Here is a 25327-nt window from a genome sequence, read left to right as displayed (position 1 = left end):
GTCCTGTGGAGGCGTAATGAAGCAGTTCTGATCCAATAACGTCAGCTCCCGCAGCCCGCCTATAACAAACGATGATGTACGACCTCTCCTCCTGTCTGCAACACGTCGCGACGCGAACTCCCCATTCTCCCAAAACCCCCTCCGATCCGATCACGGCTGCTCTTTCCAGTCGGATTGGGCTTTTATACGACGACAACATATAAAAGCCCAATCCAAGCTAAGTAATTTGTTGCACGGGGATTTTATCCTGCGAGGGCTCCGAGCTTCCCAGCCCGGCTGTCACGCAGCAAGAAGGGAAAAACGATCAGTCGCACAGACGACGCTCGGCCGCCGCAAGTGTCGCTTAGAGCGCAGTAAAATGTCATCTGACGGATTTACCTCTCGGGGGAGAAAAATGCGTCTATTTTTAATCTGTGGGTTTGGACTGAAATGTGTTTCATTAAGTAGAAAGATAAGGAGTTCCAACCTCATTATTAAGGTCGTAACGCAAAAATGAAAACAGGAGCACGAAACGGCAACAACAACAACAACCTGTTGAAGTTGCATGCTGAGTCTTTAAATCATTTGTGGCACAACAAGCTGTGAAAACGTAATAAGGGGGCATTGTTTCCTCTGAGATTCAGGTAATCAACATTTTGGAGGAAAAGCATGCATCACCTGCTGTTTTCACAAACGTGCAAAAAGGAAATAGACTTCTGGGGGGGGGTGGGGGGATTCTGATCTAAATAACAAATAACTCTGTTGGTCATTCTGACAGTTTTATTAAGATTTGAATTTTATTACTCCTGCGTACCGCCGTCCCCTCCCGTCTTGGCTTCAGCTCCTTGCTCTCTGTCTGCTGAGTCACTACTTGACTTTCCCTGAGTGCTGCTTTAATCAAGGCCCGGAGATCCCATTTTCCACGAGACCGTATGTCGGTATACGTGTGTGTGTGTGTGTGTGTGTGTGTGTGTGTGTGTGTGTGTGTGTGTGTGTGTGTGTGTGTGTGTGTGTGTGTGTGTGTGTGTGTGTGTGTATGTATGCATAGCTGTATCCATCCAGGTGTGTGCAATTGCAATAAGTGTTTGCTTAAAGCGTTTGCGAGCGTTTTCCCCGGGTTTAATGGAACAAGAAGCAGGAGAGCCGCAGCGAGTCAGGCTAATCGCATTTCCTGTTGGAACAGGGAAAATATTGATCAGCCGGGTGGGATTTAAAGCCAGCCAGCTTGATGATGCTGCTGCTGCTGCTGCTGCGGACAACGGGAGCCGGGATTCGGTTATTTTAATGGGTTCATCTCGGCTCGAGTCGATCCAAAGCCGTTGAGGACTTCATTCCGGCAGAGCAGTTTGCAGCACTCTGTAAAAAGCTGTAAAAAAACTAGATATATACTTATAATATTCATTTCCCGGGTTTTTCTGTCTGGATTTTCAACGTTTAGAATTGTCCAACACTGTAAATTGTTTTTGCCTTACACGCCTTTGTGGAACCAACAAACAGACATTTGAAGTCCACTGCGTCAGCAAACTGCATGGTTAGTCAGTCAGAGGAATAACTCCAAAATCAGCAACTTTATACAAACTGCTGGGTTTCCTCAGGAAGTATGGTGAACAAACTTTGAAAGAAAATCCCTGCAAAATTTCCCAACTCACTCTGGATCAGCCTGATGGCTTGACGGTGTTAGCGGTTGTGTATTTGTGGATATGGATATGAATTGGACCTGAACGCATCCATTCTGAGTCGGTGCTTTATAAATAAACTGAACTGACTTAAATTCAATCTCTGTGTTTTCTTGTTGAAACTTCTTTGTAACTTCTTGACCTTTATCTGTCCCTTGAAGCCTTCGTGGTTATTGTTTTGTTTAATTTTATATATATATATATATATATATATATATATATATATATATATATATATATATATATATATATATATATATTTTTTTTTTTTTTTTTTTTTTAAATAAAATTTGACTTCTGATGCTCTCAGACAGCTTACATTCCTCGGCTGTGCGAAAACAAACCTGAGAACTATTAACCTTTTCCATGTAATCAAAGTATTGCGCATTGATAAGGTTAGTTTTTGTAACTTATTTTTTTGTGTTTATTGATGCAAAAAAAAAAAAAACAACAAAAAAACATTGCAAATAGTTATTTATTTTTAACTAAAAGGGTACTATATCTTTAGGCCCTTTTCATCTTTAGTAGCTGCATAAAAAACACAATTAAAGGAAGACAAGAATTTGATCAAAACAAGAACTTCCTATTTGAACCAATTAGTGATTTTCAGAAGTGAAGTATTCCCCCTACATTTTTTTTCTTTTTTTCTTCTTGCATTTAACTGAATATCTTTGTTCTCGGATGATGGAAGAAAGACCACTCTGTAAAGCACATTAACAAGTGTCCAGGCTTGTCTCTGGAGGAATATGGGTCACACTGAGAGGCTACTGAGGGCACAGCTGTACTCAGAGATGAACAGCCACTATTCAATCGGTGACAGGATGTCCCTCGGCCCTTCGCGCCGCACACAAAGGCAGGACTGGAGCAAAGAACGAAGAGGTCAGAAAGCACGCTACAGGCCCGATTAGCATGCTCTGAGGTTTTCCTGTGGGCCAGCTAATTGGCCTGTCTTTTTCTTAAACACGGATGGCGACAGGAGAACCTGGCAGAGAATGAAAGCTGCCGACTGAGAGGGTCGAACAGGGATCCGAGTGTTGTGTCGAAAGGACGCAACCGCCTCGGTCTCGCCAAAGCTTCATCATTTTTGACAGCAGGGCTGCGTTGAGAGCTGGAGGGACGGATTGAAGAAACGGGAATGAAAAGCTAAAATGGACTCAAGCCAGCTTTGTCAGAGCGTGTCGCCGTAGCTGCTGACGGTTAGGAGGAGATGAAATGGTTAGCAGAATTACACAACGAATCAATGCCGGACTACCTGCGGCTTCACCAATTTGCACCGTTGAATTGCTATAAAACACACTATTCATCTCTGTTGATGCTCATTTTTCTCAGCTGCGCCTTCTTTTGTATTTCCTTTCCACATTCCTGTCTAAAGCTTCCCCACAATACGCTGTAAGTTATCCATACAGCCCATCTGTACTCCAACAGTTGGTGACTAAATCCTCGTGTTGCTTTTAACCTACTATGATTTAAGAACAGTGCGCTGACTCGCTGCTGAGACAGCCATATTGGCGTAAAAGAAGCCGCTCAGCAGCTTTTCTTCTCCTTTCCTCTTGTTCTCGTTTCATCGATTTTATCTTAATGTCGTAACACGCAGCATTTTGTGCAAACGGTTCATCTGCCGCCGCTCCAGTGACTGTCACTTTTCAGAGAGGCAATTACCCGACATAAATCAGCTTCTTCATTACCCAGCATGCGCTCTCGCCAGGGTTTTCTATGAGGAATGATTTCACACATCCTCAATTTCCTGTTCTGCAGATTCAATACGTTGATTTTTTTTTTTCTTATTTTTTTTATATTTCGGATGTGCTTAGCAAAATAAAAAAAGACAAGGCCGTTTTTCAGACTGCTGGCCCAAATCTGTTTCCAGACACGTCTACTTTGTATTCAGACTGTGTTCAAAATGTGTGTTACTCCAGTGGATGCAGACTGCCAGCATAAGGCCTGTAGTTACAGTTACAGTCAAGACGACATCTGTTTCAGTTTGGTAAATTATCTTGTCATCACTTTGTTGATGCGATACATATGAAAAAAAAAAATTGCGGCAGTGAATGGCAGAGGCTGAAAGTCCCACTTTTCTTCACATATTCAATATGTGTTTAATTTTATTGTGCAAGGGTTTAGGTTTACTCCAGTGATCCAGCTGCCAAAAAGCTATTCCATCTGTCCACCCAAACTACTGCCAAACCATAGATGACAAGAACTGTTTGGTAATTTGCCATTCGTGTTTGCTGAAAAATGCAACGGTGTAAAAACCCATGTAGGGAATGAAGTTCCGGCGATAATTGCAACATTTACTCTGGACACCAATGGACAATTTCCTATTTTAGAAAATCTAAAACTGGACAATTCAGCAGCATATTCTGTTACCTGAGAAACCTGACACCGCCACACAATCGACACCTGCGTTGGCTCATCTGACTGGTGGGCCCACCAGAGCCATCTGTCATAGTCACTGAATTGACTGCGCACCATTGTTGTCCCTAATCCTTGTCTTTTTTTATTCCTCCTGCTAAGATTCGATCTCAAGTGGCAACAAACAACACGGCATGTTGAGGCGAATCTCCACCGACGCCTCGAACCACGGGGAGCTTAGGGAATATCCATTTAGCTGGTTGTTTTTAAAGGATAAAGTGAAAGTGTCCCAGCTGCCGTAGATCACGGAGATGAAAGTGAGCCTGTTCAACACAGGATGTAAAATAAACTACAAGGTGGTGGATAGCTTGAGTGCCACCACCTCTGTTGACCAAACCTTTGTGAAATTATCCTGAAAATACCTCCATTATACTCTAATATAAATGATCCTCTAATATAAATAATCTCTTGTCAAAAACAAAAACTAATGGCTTTTCCAGACTGAATGTATGTTTTGAGTTTCTTGGCACTTTTAAATATTCTTTTCATAATACTGCTCTTACCATACATTTTTTAAATAAATAAAATGTAATCACTAGTCCTCAATTGTTTTCTTTTTGTTTTTTGTCACAGGGATGTTTCTTGCACAACAAAGTCTAATATTTTTTCCAAAGCAGCCAACCCACCTGAGCGGCTCTCGACGCGACCTTCAGCTCCAACGAACCCGAGGCAGGCGGTTCCTCGTGAACCTGAGTGTGAATAATTTTCAATAGCGTTCTGACTCAGACAGTTTATCACAGCGGGGCAAACGGGTGATCGAGAAGTGTTATTTTTATCCGAAGCACCGCTGGCCTGAGTCAGGCAGAGCTTTGTCGATGCAAATGTTTGCGATGAATCTCTTTATTTTCTAGCCTAAGTAATAAAAAGTTACCAAAAAAAAAAAAAAAGGAATAAAAAATAGCAGAGAAACACTCATGAAGGAGGCAGTGTATGTGAAATATTACCAAGTTCTGGCTGCAGCCTTCTCTGTCACCTTATTAGGTTTGAAAAACTCTGGTCACCAGACCATTAAGTTGTTTGGTGTGATGTGATAAGAAAGGCAGAGGAAGGGGGCAAAAAAAGAGTTGAAAAAGTCTAGAATGTGTTTTTTCTAACCAGAAATTGAACTATAAATCAAATAAAATATTTAAAAAACAAGAAAAATTATGTTTACATGACATGGGTTTATGATTTATATTGTCAGCTAGGTATTCAGCTGCAAAGAGAACTGTTAAATAATAATAATAATAATAATAATAATAATAATAATAATAATAATAACGGTAAATACGGCCTTTCAAAACTGTAGCCGTTTCACCTAACTAGCATTATCATATTTTAAAATGCAACAATCATTCAGATAACTTGCAGGTGTCTGCACAGTGAGCCAGATTTATTTTTCTGACTTTCTCTGTCATTACGGCAAAACTGGCTCCAACCATGATACTGGCACCACAGGTTTCAACCTCCTTTCTGTTTCCTTCACTCTCTCATTTATTCATCCTCCGGTGCGGCCGTCACTAATCCTTTCTGTTGTCGCATCACTTGTCTCTGCTGTCCCTCCATACGTCCTTTCCAGTCCTCTTTCATTCCAAGCTGTAGTCGTGTCTCTACTCCTTACAGCTTGCATCCCGTTGACAAATAAATGTAATCTCCGAGTTAATTTATTCCCCTCATTTCTGCCTTGGATTACTTTGTTTATGTCAGTTTCAGGGATTCCCCCACCCCCCATCTTTTATTCTTTTTGCTTTGTTCATCTTTGACCTTTCCCTCAGCCTGCCATTCTGCTTCCCTCCCCAGATGTTTCTCATTTCCCCCACTTGCCTCCGCCTGCTCCCTTCTCCAGCTGCGCCGAGTCACCAGTGATTAGCTCTTCTGTTTGCTGTGCCTCTTCCATCTCAGTGTTTAAGCTCTTCAGGGTTTTATATCTTAGCAGGTTACGTCCCTTAGTCTTCTTTTCTCTCTTCTATAAGGTTTCCTTCATGTCCCGTTCTCCCCATTGTATCTTCAGGTTTTTTTTTAATACTTTTTTTTTTTTTTTACAATTTGGTCCTGTGTGCATTTCATGACCATTTCAGTTTATTATTCCCAAACTATTTCATGGACTAAATTGTTTAAAAGTTTCCCCTGACCTCTGGTGTGAACCTCATGCTGTGAATCTGATTGGAAATATATCCACTTGTAATGTTCATTTATAATATTTTCCCAGCTGTAAATCAGGGATCGCCACGGCGACTGACCACCGGGCTGATTCGAGTGGACATCAGACTGCTTGTTTATGTGGGCACGCCGCCATGTGGTCTTATGTAATCTGTAATTGTTTTTTATGAGTTTTAGTAATGCTTTGACAACTTTAAACAGGTTGCTGCTGCATTCTGATGATGTTGATGGTGACGATGGTGATGGTGGTGGTGGTGGGAGGGGGAAATAAATCTGACTCAAGCTAAGAAGAAAACAAATGAAAGACGAAAAAATGCACAGGAGTCAAACCTGGGGTATGTCTTTAATCTCGTCATTAAGAAAAAAAAATCTTAAGGCGCTCCAAAATAAACGAAAACATCGTTAAGCCCACGTGTGCGTGAGAGAGGCACTGATTAGTTTGAGTTGGTAAGGATGTGAACTTGTTGCGTCATGCCGTTCCGACTTATCCTCTCTCACTTCGTTCTTTAACTCTTTGCCTTCCTGTTCTTGTCTTTCCTTTATGCAGTTTACGCTGAACGTGCGGAGGCTCCATGGCGTGTTTTGACAAGCTCATCTCCAGATCAGACAGTTGATATTTTCCTCTTTCTGTATACTGTTATAACGTTCAGTTTTGTGCTCAAAATCACCAAAAACACCTTTAAAGAAAATTTAAGTTCTAATTTGCTTTTTAAAGAGAATTTTCATTTAATGTTCATTTTTCATAAATTGTGAATCAATCTATAGCATCAGCAATATTTTGATTCTGTCAGACTCTTGGGTTGCTTTGAGTTTTTCTGGGCTTGTAGTTCTGTTCATTTGTTGTTCCATAGTTTCTTAATGTGATTAGATATGCCTTGCTCTGGTTCTGTTTTACTTAGTTAAGTTTGCTCTTAGTTTAGTTAGATTATGTCCATTATTTACTCCATGTGTTATTGTTTTCTTAGTTCCGCTGTTTATACCTGTTAGCCAATCAGACCCAGTCTATTGTTCCAGCATCCACTCTTTTTCAGTCATTCCTTGCTGGTTCCTCTCATTATTCTTCACTTCTCTTCATATTTCTTGTCCCCATTTGTTTCTGCTCTTGCTCCTGTGCTCCTGTTTGCATTTGTCCACTTCACTCACACACACATGCACGCACACACACAAATCATGACAGACTCCCAAAAGAATGAGGGAGAAGAAGATGGGACTTAATAGTTATCCTGAAAGGTAATAAAAGTTTAGTTGGCACCAGACATTTCTTCCTAATTCAAGGCAGCATATTAGAACTGCTTAAAGCTTCATAGTCAGTAGTGCTTTGTATGGATTAGCTTTAAGTCTCCATTTTCAGATTAAGGATGTACCAGCAGAAATGGGATCGATGACTGGAGTACATTCAAGCTTCTGAGTGTTTGTGGATTGGCCTTGGTCGCACAATATGGTCAGAGGAAGAGATTTACATTTAAGTAGCCATTAGCATGTTTTCCACTTTGTGTAACTCGTCCAAGTGCCTTGGTGGTGAACTTTATGGAGAAAAAGATGATCGTCTGACAAGCCTCTCAACCTCTTTACTTACACAAACCCGTCCACTTTGGAAAATGTTTTATCATTCATCACAGGTTGGCCTCAATTTTACAGCTCAATCAGTGGATTTCAGGCTATGCGCTTGATTTCTTTAAGTTGAAGGATTTTTTAAGGGCAACTGGCCTCGACTCCCTGAAATAATGAAAGACAGGTTGAAGTAGCGTGGCTTCGCTTAAAAACACTTTCAAAGGAGCGGCTTAGGAGTCTCTGACTCAACTTCTACTACTCATCACGGGGCACCATGTGTGATTTTAAGTCAGCTGCATTCCCAGCTAGCAGTCAGATTTTCTGATCATTTTACTAGTACTCTGTGGGTCTGAGCTACACAAATCCCAAATAAGCATCACAAAAGTAAAATTTCACTCATCCTGCACAGGACATTTCTTGCTTTTTGGATCTGTGGTGGATTTTTGGTCTCTGGTGGCTGTTAATGTACAGTTGTACTTATTTTCTGTTACCAGGCATAGTATTTATGTTTGTCGTTTTGGTTTAAAATAATATATATCGTCAGCTTTTCGGCGGCGGTAATTTATCCCATGCAGATATCCTTGTTCTGCCAATTCTATAGAACATGCAGTGGATAAATATAATCTGGGCCACCTTTTCCGGGCTATGTGGACGGGCTCCTCCAAGGCTTCAACACACGGCAGTAATTTGCCGTCGTAAATTGATGGTGTGCTGGGATTATAAAAACATTTGGTCCTAAAAGCGTTCTGTAGGGCTGCAGGTAGTCTCCTCAACTTTGCCTCCCAAACTCTCAAAGTAAATAAACTGCTAATAAAATGTGTTAGAGAGAAATTATAGACCTCACGCAAATGTCTTTACCTTTCAACCTAATAAACATTATATATGGCTTAAACAGTCTTGCTCAGCCAATGGACTCATTGTTGTTATGCCTCATGGATGTTAGAAACCGACACTTAAAGTGAGGCAGCACAGGCTGTAGAAACACAAAGTATCTTTGTGCCAGTTCTAATCTGCTGCTCAACATTTGACTCACACAGAAAGACTGGCAGAATATTTCTTTACGATGGGCCGAACCAAACTTCGCACGGCCTAATTCATAAATGCTTCCGCAAAGATTTGCCCAAATGCGTCGAGTAAATCTGCCTGGAGCAATTCTCACCTTAATTAGATTTAGCCGAGCAGCTCGCTCCATTAGAGCGTTCATTTCCTTAAATATGCCAGACTGACTCCACTCTCCTGGGAGCTGCGCTCGTCACCTGCTGTTACAGATGGCTCCGTGCTTTCTACAAAACTGAGAGAATTAGATTTAAAAAAACAAAAGAAGCCACCACAACACCTTTCACACAACTTTATAAATATCCAGTCCTTCCACTGCTACTGGCTCATCCGCTGCAGATGTGTGAGGTAATCGGATGGGTTTAATAGGTCTCACACTGGAACATTTTGGGGAAATCAAGTCTTTGCCTCCGGTTTGGTATTAATTAGCAACAGAATGGCCTCACATGCAAAAGAAACTCTAAAATTCCTAAAAAAAAACTAACGTGAGCCATTATTTCTTATTTAAACTTGACTTTTTCTAACTTGAACACAGCGACCATTTCAATAATTCATGACTTCTTGTTTGCCCGCAGTATGTAGTGATGTGGCTTGAAGGCCAATTTCTCTATGTGGCTGAACGCACGGCTGAACGAGGATCCACATTCAACTTTCGCTGAATAAATCTCTGAAGCTCACTGTTATGAGATCTGCAGCAAAACGTGGTCATCTTCAGGTCACCCCAGTTTCCATGACAACCAGCAGGTACCACACATGCCAATCAGTTGTTTCAGAGTCGTGTCAGTGAAAACCTCTTCTCTGCCCTTTGCATCGCAAATGTCTGACAAGCAGAAGATTGAACATTTTGTAAATAAAAGTCCAAAAAGTGTTGTATGTTATTTTAGTTTGGTGACAAAATGAAGTCCAGCTTCTTTGTCACGTTTTGCCATTTTAGACACAGTAGAACTGACACAGCATCTGAAAGCCTCGTCATCAAATTTTATCATATACATCAGTGTAACAGCTACAGCAACATATTAGCCCCGTGCTCTGGATGTTGGGGATCGAGAAAGATTTTTGTTTTGTCAGTTTAGGAAGACGGTAATGGATTCAGAAACAAAAACATGATATCATTTCTCTTGAGGCCAACATCATACCGTCTGTTTCCCGTTGCTGAATCGCAGTCGACTTACCGATAAGCGAATGAGAGAATTTGCAGTGGCAACAACAAAGTAACATTAACAAAACAAAGCAAAGATTCAAACAGGCAGTGAGCCTTCAGAGAATCTTTAAATATCATAAACAGGACCTTTTTAAAGAAACATTTGTTTTATTAATCATCAAAGTTAGATTTGACAGTCATATTATTACACTCACTGTACAAAAATACACAAATAATTGTCACTGCTAATTACTTAACTAGCAGGATTTAACATCTTAATATCAGCACACACACACACACATATATATATATATATATATATATATATATATATATATATATATATATATATATATATATATATATATATATATATATATATATATATATATATATAATTTCATTTTTTATTGGGATTCATAGTTAGATTTTGATTATATATCTCTGTAAACCTTTGCATGAATGGACCATGATTGGGGGCAGCATTTTTCAAAATGGGGTCCACAGGTAACATCCACATTTTCAATGCAGCCCATCAAAAGTGAGCAAAAACAACGTGGTATAGTTAAGTCTGACCTGCACCTGTAATTTGCAGATAGCGACGAGATTTGGGAATGAGAAGGAAGATTAAAGGAGAAGGAAAACATTGTGGCAGAGGTCGCATGTTGGGTTGGTCATAAGGTGCAGCCGGTTGATCACAGCTGCAGTCAGAGGAGCCCCGGGGAGCAGCTGACCTTTGTGTGATCGAGTGTGTGCGCGCCCAAACCGTTTACTGAAAAATAAATAGTACACCTGATTTAACTGACCTTTCTTTTAAGGTCTTGCACTTGATGTGAATGTGTGGCAGGGATAGCAGATGTCCCCCGGACGCCGTTCCAGCCGCTGTAATGACCCATTTACCACAAACACACAAAACCTCCCTATTGTTCAAAGTTTGAGTGCCGTTGCAGAAACCAAAGCGATCGGTTTCTCCTTCACGAGGTTCTGTTAAATGAAAGCGTGAAAAGACAGCGGCATCTTTACTGATCGAAGTAAAAGGAGGGTTTGTACAACATGCCGTTTAAATGAGTAAGATCTAGAGTCTCGACGTGAAAGACCCTACACTCAATATAGAAATTTAGTGTCCAGACTAGGATATCAAGGACATCTTTATACTCCAAATTCAGTTCTTTAAAGCAAGGTGACATTCACATCACTTTACTATGCACAGGATGCATGGCCTCGCTGTCTTTTGGAAGTTGTATGAGGAGCTAAGCTGTAAAAAGACGACCAGAGTCTGAAGTTCGTTCAGTGTGAGCTCAGATGATCTTGTCTGACAAAGGATGAAAGTCAAAGCACAAAACCATCTCCTCAAATAAAATACGGTCTCCACAAGACAGAACCCATGAAGCGACACAGACAAAACGATTTCACTATTTCTGAAGGATTCTACATTTACAGTGCGACAGATAATATTTTAGTCCCATTGAAATGATTATTAAAGGCGTAACGGTCCAGGTAGCGTCACCGTATTGACAACTAGTCAACATCATTCAGGTGTAGATGCAGTCAAAAGGCAGCAGATCGTCACTTTCTAAACTTCTCCACATTATAAAGCAGGGAAAGAATGACTCCAAACCCGAACTGGAAGACGCATGTGCTTGGTTTCATTCTGCGGAGAGCAAAAGTTCAACCTTGGGGTACGGCAAGACCACTGGTGCATTTATGACAAGCCCATCCTCACACTTTGTAACACCCAACTGAATCTGATGACTGAAGCTAAGCGTGTCACCAGGGATTTATTAACCACACAATACATTAAATAACAGAACTGTTTAGAAAACAAAAAGTTTCATCTTGACAGGGAAAAATTATTAATTCGAGATCAGGGTTAGGTTTTGTGGGTTCACTCTTTGGGTTTTCAAAGTGATCAGCAAGAGTGGTGGAGCTTTTCAGTACTGACCCCTGATACTTCTCAGTGTTTTCTGGGGCCATGATTTTAATATTCAACTTAGTTAGAGTTTAAATGCTGATTTTAATAGATTTCCCCCCCCCCTCCATTTCTCTTTTCTCTTTTCCATAATGAGACTCAACTTACAACCTGGTTGAGAAACAGAGTTTCAAATTGTGACTATGGTTGAGATTTCGATCAGATGTTTTAGTTTTTCATGAGTCCCAGTGGACGCCAGCATGACCAAATAAATCATACACTGTTTTTTTTCCTCCTATATTTGTCATGTTGTATGTTTAGTTTGTCGCAGACAAGAAAACTCGCACTTTTGCATTCATAAATCAGTCAACCTTACATAGGAAAAGCCAATCGAACAAGGGAGTGTTGACTGCTGCAGCAGAGTTGTTTTATGTTTTTTCTTTCTTTCTACAGAGGCAGGAAACAAGGAGTGAGATCAGGGGAAAGATAAGCGCCGACTGTCTGCGTCAAAACCCGTAAGTAAGACCGAGTCGGTGGTTAACCGCACTGACTGGACGGCGACCTTTAGTTCAAACACTCTGCAGAAACTTACAGACAAGTCAAAGTTTAAATTCCCAAAGTGACTCACTGAGAAAACTCTGAAGCCAGTCACGTCCTCAGACTGAGCAGAATTTGGCTGTGATTAAACGCTCCCTCGAATCGTCTGGCGAATTTCAAGAGGGTCAATAGAATGTGATGCATTTTAATGTGGGCAAGCACAGGTTAGTTAGTCATTCCCATCAGTCTTTGTCTCGGTACTTAAGAACAGAAAACATTTCTGTTTCTTTCTGTCTGATCATCAGCCGTGACGCTCCACAATTTTCAAAAACACCATTTACCTTTCATGGCTGTCGACGAGTCGCCACCAAGTTTCCTGCACAAATTTGTTTTCGAGTGGCCCACGAGGCATCGGTGCACCGCACCATGAATCCCACAGGAAAAAGAGTCAACCAAGCTTAAAGAGGTGCAAATATTCATAAATGTATCTAAGTTTCCCCCACTGACCTCCTCTGGGGAGCTCCTCCGGCGCCGAGTTTTCAGGACAGAAAGTAAGCATGAGAAAGCGCATGGTGCTGGGAATTACTCCGCCGCTAAATCTTATTATGTAAATTAAAGTCACCATCTCCTCCCTTCTCTACAGAAGACAGTTGAAGAATGTGATGGAGAGCAGGAGGGAGGAACGGAGGCAGTGTGAGAGTAAAACCCAAAAAGGGGGACGGAAAGATGCACAATGGCAGACCGATGCAGCATGAAGAGGGGAAGCAAAAGGAAAAAATTCATTATTTTCCATCCTGGTCTGTTGGAAAGCTGATAAGAGAGATCAAAACCAATGAAGATGCTCATCAGAAACACGTGTGCTGGTCTTGTTACAGACGTGTGAATTAAAAAAAACAGGAAAAAAAACCAACATATTAATCTGTATTGGTAAACTCAGTCGAGAAAAGATGTATGTGAAATGAGCAGAAGGATGGGCAAAAGTACAAAGAGAACAAAATTAGAAAAATAAATTAGGTTACATGGACTGGAGCTCAGGAGATAAAAAAAATAAAGACTTGAAAGCTGTGTGGAAAATTGTTTTCTCACAAAACCCTCATTTGTCCAATTAGATTCCCCCACTTAGAGAGATGCGTCTTCAATTTAACAAGCTAATACGCGTTTCGATCAGAGGCCCGGCTTCCGCATAGTCAAGGAAAATGAGCAAAATTAGCTGGGGGATTGTTAACCATGTCAGTTCTGGTGGGGAATGGATTTACAGACAGGTCAGACACTAAAAATCAACCACGTTATAGTCAAACAACGTCCAGTTCCTACTAAAGCCCAGAACTTTTCAACGCTAAAGATTTTGTCCGCTCTCTTAGCCGCATCTCATGTCGGGATTCCAGAGCAGACCGAAGCAGCCGGGTTTGTTTCGTGATCCATGAGCTGCACTGGGAGCTGCAGAAGGTAATTTCAACTTCGTCCTTATCTGTGTTTGCACCTGGAAGCATGTGCAGACCAGCGGTGCTCCTCCATAAGACATGGATTAGTTGTGATAGGAACACCTGACTCACCAAAATGTGCAACAGCAGGAGCCGGGTGAACGAGAGTCACACAAGGTTCAAGCACAAGTGACGTTCAGTCGCAGTAGCACTATGCTAGTTATTTTTAGTTATTAGATTATTTATTTATTTTTAAACTTTAGTACTGTATGTATTTGCCTTGACCCACACATTCTGTGAAAACATTTTATAATAACACAGTGAGGGTAAAATATAACTAAATCTAGTATTGCACATTAAACTGACAGATTTGTAAAGAAATATATGTTTAAATATATATGAAGAAAACTTGGTTGTCCGTCCGTCCGTCCGTCCGTCCGTCCGTCCGTCCGTCCGTCCATCCATCCATCCATCCATTCATTTTCTGTCGTTTACCCGGGGTCGAGTCGCAGGGGCAGCAGCTTCAGAAGGGAGGCCCAGACTTCCTTCTCCCCAGCCACTTCTTCCAGCTCCTCCGGGGGAATCCCAAGGCGTTCCCAGGCCAGCCGAGAGACATAGTCCCTCTAGCGTGTCCTGGGTCTTCCCCGAGGCCTCCTCCCTGTGGGACGTGCCCGAAACACCTAACCAGGGAGGCGTCCAGGAGGCATCCTGACCAGATGCCCGAGCCACCTCAACTGGCTCCTCTCGACGTGGAGGAGCAGAGGCTCTACTCTGAGTCCCTCCCGGATGACCGAGCTTCTCACCCTACCTCTAAGGGAGAGCCCAGCCCCCCTGCGGAGGAAGCCCATTTCGGCCGCTTGTACCCGTGATCTTGTTCTTTCGGTCATGACCCAAAGCTCATGACCATAGATGAGGGTGGGAACGTAGATCGACCAGTAAATCGAGAGCTTCGCTTTTTGACTCAGCTCTCTCTTCAACACAACGGACCGGTACAGCGCCCGCTTCACGGCAGACGCTGCCCCAATCCGCCTGTCGATCCCCCGCTCCCTTCTCCCTTCTTCCCCCATTTGTGAACAAGATCCCCAGATACTTAAACTCCTCCACTTGAGGCTTGAGACCTAGTTGTATTTTATTAAAAAGCAATAAATGCTGTTCTCTCTCTTGTTTTGTTTTTATGTAGGAAAAGAAAAAGAAGTTAGTTGTTCACCAACATCACTTTGCGGTGTGTGGATGAAACCAGATGAAAAATCTTTGAGGTGATGAGAAATCCCAGGTCAAAAGGTCAATTACTGCTTCACAACTGTTAGAGCTCAAACATATCAGCAAGAAGTCCATAATGTCATGTATGTAATGCAATTTACATCAGCTAAGGAAGTAGTTAATATCATTAGAAACTATGGAAAAAAAACAAACAGGATTTAAAAAACAAAAAGAAAATTATCAGCTGTCATTTTATACAAGGTGGTAGTTAACGTGTTAACTTAATTTCAGGAGAAGGGCCACGCCCAAACCACACCTCTAACTCTTCAAGTGGCCTATTTATACTCTGCTCATCCACTCTACTCAGTCTGTCGTGTTTTGTCAAACCCACCCTCCCTTATACCCTTTACCCCTTTCATTTAACACCTCTTTATCCATAACTGTGCATTGTTTTTTCCTTTCGCTGTAGGTCTCGTCTGGGGGCTCCTGCGTTGGCTCGGGAATAAATAAGAGGAACCTCCTCCCGAAGACATACCCCCACTCAGTTTCACATCCCAAGCCCTCCGTCATTGTCCCAGACGACCAAATCAAGATCCTCCATCCCTTCATCCCTCCATCCCTCCTTCCTTTCATCCCCTCATTCCTTCATCCCTCTCCCCTTCATCCCTAATGCATTCATAAATAAATCTTTAAACGCATAGGTTTGTGGTGTGGTCCTTGCTAGTGAAGTTATTTCAAGTCAGCATGCTATTTTATGCATATGATGCTGGAATCTTGTATTTAATGCATCAATTTTGTCAATAATTGTATTATTTCATGGTAGTTGCTTAAGCTTTAAGATTATATTTCTTATTCCATTTGCCTGAAGTTTGACTTTGTTGCGCATTTTGAATAAGTCTACATTTTATCAACAATGCACAATAACATACAAGGGGAAAACAATAGAAACAAAAGCTGAGCTTTAAATCAGAAAAAAAAAATCATCCACTAACTAAACGTTAGCTGTTTTTTGGCCCTTCCTTTTTAGTGCTTGCCAAAATTTTAGTATTGCAAAGAAGACGAGGGACCGATTTCCAAAAGGATGAGGAAAAAAAAAAGCCTTCACGGCGAAGCTGCTGCTCGTTCTGACAGGTTGAGGTGCGCTGACCTTGTAAATGTGAATGGTTAATGCATTCATTAGTGTTACAGGGAGCATCCAGCCGTGTCCAATATGTCTCAAATCTTGTCAGCTTCTTGCGGGCGGGGAAAATAGAGGTCAGAGCTAAACGGGATAGGGTCTTTTATCGAGAACTGTAGCGGTGGATCACTTCGTCCAGCTCAATTTGTCTTGGAACATTTAATTTTAAAATGTCTCGACGAAACTCCTGTTCTGTAGGACTGGGTTTCGACAAAAGCCACGTCGCAGATGAATGCAGAAACGGTATTAAAGCTTATCAAACCTGCTCATCGTGCCCGCAAAAACCAAATTTGATTAAAATGATCTGCAGTGCATACGGAAAATATTCACACTGTTACAGCCTTACTTCAAACTGTAGTAACTTATTATGCTTCCTTAAAATCCTTAGGGAACTTTGAGGAAAAAGATTTATTTAATAAAATTTGGAAAAAGGCTACACAATAACCGTATTTGATCTTAGAGCAACAAGAAAGTGCATGATACGTGGGTGTTACAATTGAACTGTGAAAGTGAAGAAAAAAATGTCACACTATTTGCTATCCGAATAAGTTCATACATTGCTTAATCTCCCTTAAAAACAAAACAAGGACAGAAATTGTCGCTGTAGTGTGAGAATCCATGCATCTGTTTCTCAAGCAAAGACAGCTCCCGGCGTAAACACCTCGTTTATATTCCAGGCTCTCCTCGCCATCGCTTATCAACGTTACCACATAATTCATTTGCTTAATATCTCCCATGTGACTACTTTGGCATAGCCTAAACAACAATTGGTCTATGACTTTCTCTAATGCCAATGCAGCCAGCAAAAACGCGATAATGGGAGACGGCCGTAGCCGTGAAATTAAAAGAAGAGGAAAATAATTGAAAAAAAAACAACATTTACAGGTAGGATGATGTATCACCGAAAAGCGGGGATGATCTGTCACGCTGATCCAGGTTTATTGTGTCGTTAATCTTTGAGATAAATATGTCACCCAAAGCATCCCGGTAATCACCCCTCGGTTTTTCGAGCAGCCCGAAATGCAAACGTATTCGCTAAATTGAGCGAGTTTGCGGTTTAAGACTGCGCCGTTGTGTTGGCATTGCAACTGGCCTAAAGTTTTCGGATAAAGGTTTTGCTCGCCATTTAAAAGCTTGTTTACGTCCTCGTGTTCAAGAGAAAAGAAAAAGAACCTGAAATGTGCCAAGTACCAAACATAATCTATATCTTTGCCTGCTGACCACTTTTTTTTTAATTTTTTTTTTTTATTGCAAGTATTCCCAGCAGGCAAACAGGCAGAGAAAATACCCCCGACTTGGCTAAGCAGACATGGAATCAGTCATTTATTGATACGGCTCCTGGATCAGACTAAATTCTCAGAACTCCTGTTCTGCCCTGAGGACTCTCTGAGTCTACACCCACTGAGCTGGAGCTCCTTTTATCCTCCTGCACAACAGCAAAAGTAATGCAGAGGTTCTCTTCTAAGAGCTCGACAGATAAATGATGACCGGTATTACTTTCTGAAATCTTTGGTTAGTAAGAGCAGTTGTGTCGTTCCAGGGTTTTTGGGGTTTTTTTTCTTCATATTTCAGGAGCATATTTTAAAAACCAATCCTCGTTTAGTTAATGTATTCAAATGCTTTCATTTTCTGAAAAAGTAATTCTTTGATTTGTAAAAAAATATATATATTTATATTTGACCTCAGATGTACTTTAGGAGTCCCACAAATCCCCAAGCTTGATCTGTTATTGTTTACTTTGCTTCATATTAATGACTTACTCAAATGACTCAGTCCTTTAGAAACCTTAAAAAAAAAAAAAAAAAATCAAGGAAGGATCATTTTAATTCATACGTCACCTTTGAATCAGGCACTGGGATTTACTTTTAAAGTCTTTTAAGTTATTGGATGCCAACAACCTGTTTGTGTAATGTTTTCAACAACCAGGTGATTCATTCCAGTGAGTTTCAGACGGAAGAGGAGATTAACATTATAAGCCGCCTTCGAGAATCCACTGTTATTCAAGATTCTGTTTCGTCATTCGTGCATCGTGGTAAGAAGTCGCTAAAATTTGATCTCATCGTAGACGTCCAACGTCTCATCTGTAATTGTTACCAAACACATTTAGAAGTGTATGTGACTGAATGAGAAGGGAGGACCAGGAAAATTAAGAGCATTCTGGGAAGATAAAGCGTACATCATTAAAGAAAGAAAATATCAGGACAGCCCCTGTGTATGAAATTCACCCAGAAAGTGGAAAAGGGCGAATCAGGACCATCCACAGAAATCTGCTGCTTCCATGTGACTTCCTTTCAACAACAGAACCAAAAGTAACCACTCAACCTAAAAGACCCCGAAAAGAGAAAGAGAAGCAGAGACAGGCAGATAGCTCGGATAATGAAGAAGACTGGGAAGCCATCATCCATACACCTCTTCAGCATCACAACACGGAATCGGATCATCTCATCGAGAGTCGGCTGAGAGCAGAGGCACCGGAGTTCCACCCACACGAGGACATGCAAAGGGACTGCATAGCTGATGGTGGTGGACCAGCGCAGCAACCAACTCTTGGTGAGGACGTGGATGCAACACTGGAAGATGAGTTTCATCCAGAGAACATGAACAGTGGAGATGAGTCTCACCAGTCAGCTGCCAGTGACAAAGAGACTGACACATCACCCCACAGGGTGAGAAGGAATCCTTTTCGAACAAGAAAACCTATGTTAAGATTTAATTACCATAATCTGGGACAGCCTTTTATGTGATGTGAATAAGTTAGAATGTTTTGCATGATTAATTACTTTTGATGTATTTTAGTTAGAAAGATATGAGTACCCATGGTATCTGTTTTAGCATGTTTTGAAGGTAGAGTTTACTTTTAAGTCAAAGTACCTTACTCTCAGAAGAGATTGCAGATATTTACGCTACTGGCGAATCAAGTGGTGGATTGTCATCGTGCACAATGACGTCGACTGCAACAATGTGACATTAATAGGAGATACATGTCATATTTTGGACTGGATACAGCATAGCATCTCTTTGAACATTCATCCTGACTCCTTAGAAGAACTCTGCATGATTGTAAACCATCAAAACAACATGTTTGCTGATTTATTTGCTGTAAAGCTAAGGTACCCGAATGTCGGGACGACGTTCATTTTCGAGGGGAGAGTGTGACAGAATGGACATCAGAAGTAATGACACCCCCTTCCTTGTCTTTTTTGTTTATTTGCTTTCATTTTTCTTGTGCTGGCTGCCCTTCTCTTTCTGAGAGGCGCTGCAATGCAGTGACAACGGTTCGCCACCAGTGGGCATATCGAGCACGGTGAGCAGCGCTCCTGACTCAGCGAGCCAACGGCAATGAAGCGCAGTAAAGGCTGGTCAGCGAAGGCGCTCGCTGTCGCTCTCCTGTCTCAACAGATAAATGTTAATTAGCGCTGCTGTTTGTGTCTCTTGTGGGGGAGGTGGGCTGGAGAGGAGTGGCGAGGTATATGTGCAGAAGTTTTTTTTAGTTAATTCTTTGACCTGTATTGAAAATAGTTGTTCTTTGACTTGTTGCAAATATTGGTTTGTGAGCGAGCAAACGGCAATGAAGCGCAGTAACGGCTGGTCAGCGAAGGCGCTCACTGTCGCTCTCCTGTTTCAGCAGTGTTCATCGAAATAAAAGAACCTGCGCAACACCACACTGATTAACTTTTAAGTGTGCAACATGTAGCTCCTTCTGAACCCTATGGAAGGGGAATCGAGATTTGCTTTAATCATCCAAAAGCTCGAGAAGGATGCGCGCGCTAGCTGCGTGTCTAAACAGGGTCTCTTGTTTGTGATGTGTGTGGATCCACTGTGCATCTACTGGCACTCCACCGGTCTGTCGGCCAGTGATCCCAGCAGTCAGAGCAGCCTGGGCCTGCAGGAAGGAGTGTCTTAGAGACACAGGTACAAACAAAGATATCCTGGGGCAGGAAGTGAGAACACTGTATGAATAATCCTGAGATTTGGCCGTTATAAAATGGTTTTTGTTGTGTTCAAAGCCACGGGCTGTAATGTTGCTTACATCATTGGAGAAAGTAATCGAGGATATTTCTTTTCCAGTAACCTCCTTAAAATACTTCAAAACATGTCGATCTATAAATCCTGACTGAGGCTTGAAAGTGTGCGAGATGTCTAAAAGTTTAATGGTCACAGATAAATTTACTGAGCTTGAGCTATTTTGCATCTACAAGCTTGTGTCGATCGTGTAAATCTTTAGCATTTGGCTGTCCAAGGCTCATAACCACGTTCTCCAAAATACTTGCGCGTATACAATCAAACGTGTTTGTACAGAAGGTGCTTGAGTACACGGGGTGTTGAAAACTAACACAGTCATTTAAAGATTAAATCAGTGTAGAAAGTTTATAACCTCTCACTAACATTTCTTAGTTGGATAAAAGTGTTAGCTTTTGTAATCGTTCACAGAAAGCCAGTGGATGTTTAGGCTGCTGTTGGTGGACCATTAAAAGGGCCCCGGGTCAATGCGTAATGCTCCGGCTGCCCGGTGTCCATTAGAGTATTGCGACACTCTTGGCTCACTCTGCCGAACACTATTTTAAGATGCTTGGCCGTAGCAGCATGTCCGGATCCCTTCACTATTCTCCATCACCCTCCGCCTGTGGACGCCTTGTGCCAGGGTCGCTTTGTCCTTGGCTGCACAACACATAGTCCGAGCTCTGTGTTTTAGCTTCTGCAGAGAGATTAATTAAATGGCTATCTTGATGGGGAACACACAGGAGTTCAAAGGATACTTGATTGCTTTCCAATGACACCACATTATTCCCCATAGGAATGACAGTCTGACGTTAAGTGGCAAAAATACGGATTTTAAAAGTCACCTGTTCAGTAATAATATGTGATATCGGCAAGACTTCTCTCCGGTCATGACACCTTCCATTATGGGGTGATATATAGACATTGTTAAAATAAAAAACGAATTTAAAAAATATATGATAAAATACGACATTGTTTGTAAAGCTATCTAAGAATGGTCAACCCCCCTTTTTTGGGGAGCAAATGAAGCCTGAACAAAGAAAGTGATAGTAATGTATAGTTAGTGCACTGGGAAAAAAAAAAACAAGAAAAAAAAAAAACAACACACCTGGATATTTGTGCTGCATTCCAGTTACCTGAGAAGTGGGAACTCGGAGCTAGGTTTGACCTCCGACCCGAGGTAACAGCGATCTAGTTAAGAAGTCCGAATTTCAAAAGCTAAACACCACTTTCAATTGGTTCAGTTTAGAGTTGCAGGCACTACATGTGAGCATTGGTTATTAGACACACTTTTTCATGTGCGTCTTGTATTTACCACATATTGAAACAAGAGGTCTGCTTTGCAAGTCCCAACTGAGAGTTGCACCCAGTTTCCCAGTGGGACGTCTGATTCAGAGGGCATTCGAGTTAGTTCTTTTGACTGAGAAGTTGGAATTTCACAAATCCAGCCACAAGTGGAATGCACCATTAGACAGAAAATTCAAATATCCACCAATTCAATTATTATTATTTTTTTTGTGCTTGTTTTCACTGCTTCAAAAATCTACGATCCTAATTTAATATTATTTAATACTTTGATCAAATTTGAGCCGAATTAACCAACACTAAACCTTAGATAGCAACGCAATTTGAGTATTACTGAAACCTTTGTTCTATTTTATTTTATTTTATTTTTTATTCAAAAGCGGATGTTTACTATTTTCTGTGCCTAAGGAGGAGGGACTCGCCCTTGGCGGCATTCATGCAAACACCGCCTCTGACTCCAATCGATAATTAACGAGAACGCGAACTGAACCTGGCTGCTTCAAACGTGTTCACGTGTCTTTTGACAGTAAAGGTTTAGGCTACAGTTCAGGTAGATAAGGAGTCGAGCCACGAGAGGGACGGAGCGGATTTGTGAGCCAGCTCACCTTCCCTCCTCTCTCTCCTCCCCTCCTTTCTTTTCCTCTTCTGACTGAGGCGCGAACAGTCTCTCTCTCTCTCTCTCTCTCTCTCTCTCTCTCTCTCTCTTTACGGAGGCAGTTTGCAATTCCTGCTCTTCATGCCAGAGCCTGCAGCTGTCTCGGTTGCGTCCCACCGCCACTGGTGTGGGAAAGCTTCGCGACGCATGGAGGAACCGACAGCAGATTTAGTTTTCCCCCCGCACCTATAGAAACCCAGAGGATTTATTTTATTTTTTTTTGTAACTTTCTAAACTATTTCCTGCGTCGTACTGAGACCGAATGAAGGGATTTGTCAGCCGAGACGCCCCGTCCGCGATATGACGGAAATCTTTTTTGTTGTTGTTGCAATTGTGAAGGACACTGTATAGGAATGTGGAATATAAGTCTCTCTCTACGGTAAGTGCCCTGAAATGTCCATCACTACGTGTGTTTAATCTCTTGATTTTTGCCGCCTTGTTGTTAATTAACTATAAAGGCAGAGTTCAAGCATTTTAAATTCAAAAGACTGAATCGAGATAAGATTGGTCATAAATGTTTTCCCCCCTCTTATCTGTCTAATAGGACAAGCTCCCGCCCCTGAAACCATGACCACGGCGTTGAACCAGACCTCCTTCCTGAATGAATCCATCCAAAGAGGATGCAACCTCACCAAGACTGGTTTCCAGTTCTACTACCTGCCCACTGTTTACATCATGGTTTTCCTGACTGGGCTGGTGGGCAACAGCCTGGCCATCTGGATGTTCGTGTGCCACATGAGACCCTGGAGCAGCATCTCCGTCTACATGTTCAACCTGGCCCTGGCTGACTTCTGCTACGTCCTCTCTCTGCCTTTCCTCATCTTCTACTACTTCAACAAAACCAACTGGATATTCGGGGACGTCTTGTGTCGCCTCCAGCGCTTTATATTCCACGTGAACCTCTATGGAAGTATTCTGTTTCTCACCTGCATCAGTGTTCACAGGTACACCGGCGTGGTGCACCCGCTCAAGTCTCTGGGCAGACTGAAGAAGAAGAACGCCGTCATCACCAGCGCTCTGGTGTGGTTGATAGTCGTCATAAGCATGTCCCCGATTCTTTATTATTCCAGGACAGGTCTGAAGCGTAACGCCACCACTTGCTACGACACGACCACTGAGGACGAGCTGCCGGGTTATTTCATTTACAGCATGACTTTGACTGTGTTCGGGTTCTGTGTCCCGTTCATCATCATATTTTGCTGCTATGGCATGATCGTCAAGGCGTTGATCTACAATGACATGAACAACGCGCCCCTCAGGCAGAAATCCATCCACCTGGTCATCATCGTGCTTGCGGTCTTCGCCGTCTCCTACCTGCCGTTCCACGTCATGAAAAACCTCAACATGCGGGCGAGGCTGTACTTCCAGAGCCCCGACATGTGCGAGTTCAACAACCGCGTCTACGCCACGTACCAGGTGACGCGGGGCCTCGCCAGCCTCAACAGCTGCGTGGATCCCATCCTTTACTTCCTGGCCGGGGACACGTTCAGGAGGAAGCTGTCACGGGCCACCAAGAAAACCTCTAGGAAGGGGGACACCGTCCTTCAGTCCAAGAGCGACGAGACGGCTCTCAATAGCCTGGCCGAGTACGTGGAGAACGGGAACCGCAGGAACTAACCAAGGTGTCCTTTTAGCTCGGGAAACAGATGGACTAGGAGTAAAGAAATGCACTGTGTGGACTAAAGACCATGTAAAAATGTATCAGATGATGGTTAACTACTCCACACGCTGTGTTGACAGCCGCTTGTCAACGCTGATAAGCTATGGTACTGTATTGCCTTGTATTGTGTCGTACTCAAAATACTAGAGCCATTACTTCGTTTTCCTTCATGCAGCTTGTGTTGCTTACACTTCGGACTAAATGAGCCCCGTGAAGAGCCTGGCTGAGGGGAAACAGATTGTCGGACAGGCAATAATCCGTTGTCCATCAATATCTTCGGCTATGTACGGCTTAACGTGAATTGTATTTTCTCAAGCCACTTGCTGATGTTTAATCAATACCCATTTAGCAAGGTGAGAGATTGGCGCCTGAGGAGTCGCAGGCGGTGTGAATGGCTTTCAGACGAGAACGTGAATGCACTGAGCCTGTGATTGCTGAACAGATGTGCACAGCAGACATTGTAATGCACTATGAGCTGAGACTATCTGCTCTTTACCCGTTAATCTTCAGGGGGGGGTTTGCTTTTTTTTCACTCAGTATGTATCACTGTTGGAGGGCAGTGTGTGGTTTTCTCTGAGGTCAAAGTCTACAAAGGCTCTTTTTCCCTTCCCACCTCTGTCACAGAAAACAAGGGTAATGTTTGCAGTATTTGTGCATCTGATGCTACAGTTGTTTGTTTTGTTTTTTTCTTCTTCTTCTAGATGTACTGTACAGGATGTTGTGACTATTAAGATTAGTTTACTTCATCATGAGTATGTTTAGTTTTTATACTAACTTGGAGCTTTTCTAATGCATACGTCCAGGCTGAAAGCAGTCCGGCAGGGTGAAAGCGTGAACGAGTGACTCACCTCAGCATGTTCTGACTACCCTTGCATTCATTGCAACATAGAAAATCTTAGTCACAATTCTTCGCTCGCTTTATAGCTCCATCAACACGTTGAAGATCTATTTGTATGAGATACCTCAAAAGTGAATTGTGCACTGTGTCTGTGTTTGGCAGATAGTCTTTTAGTTTTTTTTTGTTTCATATCGGTTGTAAGCCTTCTTGAGAAATGATTGTGAAAACTCTCTCCGCGTGTTTTGTGTAGATGTTTGATGTTCGAAGCCTACTAATTCCTGTGTCGTGGCCCGTTTTCAGTACCAAAAAAAAAAAAGGAAGTAAATCTGCTGTGCAAGACATTTCTTGGCCACATGCATCTTTGTCAGTCTTTTTCTCTGGTATTTTTTTATGAGCTACCAGCTCAACATGGACCCGCATGTATTCTAACATTAGAGAAACTATGAGAACAGTACCACAGAGTAATGCTTTCATTGTATTTGCACATTTTTGTAAAAAAAAAAAAAAAAAAAAAAAAAGTAATGTGTATGGTCTAATAGTTTATGATTAATCAAGATGGTATAGCAGTGAAAATGATACAACTTATAAATTGAAGTTATTTTTATTTAGGCTAACTACAAAATTGTGTGTGTGTGTTTTTGTTTTTGTCAGCTCATTCTACCTTTTCTCTAT

The 25327-nt window shown here is 42.0% G+C and overlaps 1 protein-coding gene across 1 annotated transcript; it reads left to right on the top strand.

Moving 5' to 3' along the window:
• Window positions 1–22151: 22151 nt before the first annotated feature.
• Window positions 22152–24996, top strand: p2ry1 (purinergic receptor P2Y1). The gene is made up of 2 exons (XM_008425849.3): window positions 22152–22536; window positions 22702–24996. Exon 2 carries the CDS (start codon window positions 22725–22727, stop codon window positions 23772–23774), a length of 1050 nt encoding a protein of 349 aa, XP_008424071.1. The 5' UTR covers window positions 22152–22536; window positions 22702–22724; the 3' UTR covers window positions 23775–24996.
• The last annotated feature ends 331 nt before the right edge of the window (window positions 24997–25327 follow it).

The sequence above is a fragment of the Poecilia reticulata genome, chromosome 13 (assembly GCF_904066995.2).
Source record: "Poecilia reticulata chromosome 13, P_reticulata-male-v2, whole genome shotgun sequence".
NCBI classification, from domain to species: domain Eukaryota; kingdom Metazoa; phylum Chordata; class Actinopteri; order Cyprinodontiformes; family Poeciliidae; genus Poecilia; species Poecilia reticulata.
The sequence above is the reverse complement of the archived record's forward strand: the minus strand, read 5'-3'. Positions and strand labels throughout refer to the sequence as shown.

What these genes read in the sequence shown, in the direction of transcription:
- p2ry1 (XM_008425849.3), top strand. Translation starts at nt 22,725, where the DNA reads ATGACCACGGCGTTGAACCAGACCTCCTTCCTGAATGAATCCATCCAA.